Source organism: Propithecus coquereli, unplaced genomic scaffold (genome assembly GCF_000956105.1).
Source record: "Propithecus coquereli isolate 6110/MARCELLA unplaced genomic scaffold, Pcoq_1.0 Scaffold53, whole genome shotgun sequence".
Classification (NCBI taxonomy): Eukaryota; Metazoa; Chordata; class Mammalia; order Primates; family Indriidae; genus Propithecus; species Propithecus coquereli.
Window position 1 is genome coordinate 4554092 of NW_012151174.1, and position 1729 is coordinate 4555820.

The window sequence follows — 1729 nt, forward strand, 5'->3', positions numbered from 1 at the left end:
CTGTTCATTTGTTGATTAGCAGGCACCTGAGGAAACTGTTACTGCTACCTACTGCTGGTTTATAATATACGTGGTTCAAACCATTAAAATCATAAACAAGTAAAGCATAAATTCTACAAAAGAAAGTAAAGTGTAAATTCTGTGAAGTGGGAAATTCAGCAAAGGAAATACTTTCAGTACGATTTTATGAAGCGCTTTAACAAGCAGTACGTTTTTACCGTCTTCACCAACTTGTAGTTCATAATGATTTTTTCCCTTGAGTGTTATGAATATATAAATTATGTTCAAATAATGGAAATCTTTCTTTTTTATTCTCAAAAACAGATTGTACCAATAACATTGGCCAAGTATATAAATTTTCATTAATATGCTAAACATCGTGTTTTCCTCACAGTCTCCCATCTGGTGAAGAGTTCTTAGTGCCTGAGTGGTCGTGTTTCAAATCTCTGGGTTCCTTTAGGGTTAACCCAGGCCAGAGACTATGTAGTTGTTTGTTTCAAAGCCCTGTCTGTCCGTCACACTCTAATTGTTGAAAGGTTGATGGTCAGAGGCTATTTCTATTATCTCCGGTCTTCTCAGCACAGATTCAAATTTTCAGCACCTCAACTGTGCATGGCTTTTTTCTCAGTGCCGTTGGCTGAGTTCCTTCTCACTGCTGTTACAGATGATCCTCAGCATTGATATCAAGTGCTTTTCCTTCCAGCCTTCCCTTCTAGTGGGAGAGGCTCCACTCACAGTCCCAAGCTCAGGGAAGCAATCTTAGGCTTCTTTTTGGACTGATTTGAGACCCGTGATTAGACCAGTGTTGGCTAACCAGCAACTTCTACGATTAATACAAAAGGCCACCAGTTATGTGCGATGGTGCTTATCCAAGCTCCAGACTGACTCACTGCAGCGTTTGTGCAGGACTGTATGGGGAGAGTTGACCACGGGAAGGTGAGGGAAACACATAGCAGAAATACCACGAGAGAAGGCCAGTGTGGGCTGTGAGTGAGAAGGAGAGAGTGGGCAATGTCCAGCACTGCCTGATTCCTGACAGATTGCCAGTTCCACTCCACATGTATTCCTAAGTAAATACCTCTCCCCATCTTTTACAGGCGATGTAAGGAAATTCCTATGTGTTAAAACCCAAGCATAACTCCCAAGTTTCATTTCCTCTGTGAAAAAATACTGAGCTGAAATTTAAAAGAATTATCCTAACCTAGGGCAAGTCACCTTCGAATCCTGTAGCTCTAAATACATATATATATAAAATAACAAAATTATTATTAGCTGTAATTTTCTTTCTCATTTTTAATTTTCTTACTCCTCATCAGAACTCTGTTGACTTTTTATTAGATGTTGAGGACATGTTCACTTCCAGATCTCTCGAAGCTGTTCAGAACCCTGATGGATGTTCCCACGGTAGGAGATGTCCGTCGAGAGAATCTTGAAATAGATGAAATTGAAGATGAACACATTAAAGAAGGACCTTCTGATTCTGAAGACATGTAAGCATAATATAATTAATACATACTAGCATTGACAGAATTTCTGAATTTATATAAAAAAGTTATAGAGAGGATGACTTAAACAGTTTTAAAAAATGATCTATAGTAACTTTTCACTATGCCATTACTTTTTACTACTTATAAAGTACAATCATGCAAATTTTGAAAATGTATATCTGCCTCTAAAAACTATAGTGACCTTACTCAGAGAGAGAGGGAGCAAAGACAACTAGAATAAA

At 38.2% G+C, this 1729-nt stretch overlaps 1 protein-coding gene across 1 annotated transcript in view; it reads left to right on the forward strand.

The window, feature by feature from the left end:
* The window catches only part of NEK1 (NIMA-related kinase 1), a 207687-nt gene that overhangs the window by 198698 nt on the left and 7260 nt on the right, over nt 1–1729 (forward strand). The window contains exon 24 of the mRNA XM_012656992.1: nt 1339–1490. Coding sequence (XP_012512446.1) covers nt 1339–1490 — 152 coding nt within the window. The remainder of the gene's footprint in view (nt 1–1338; nt 1491–1729) is intronic.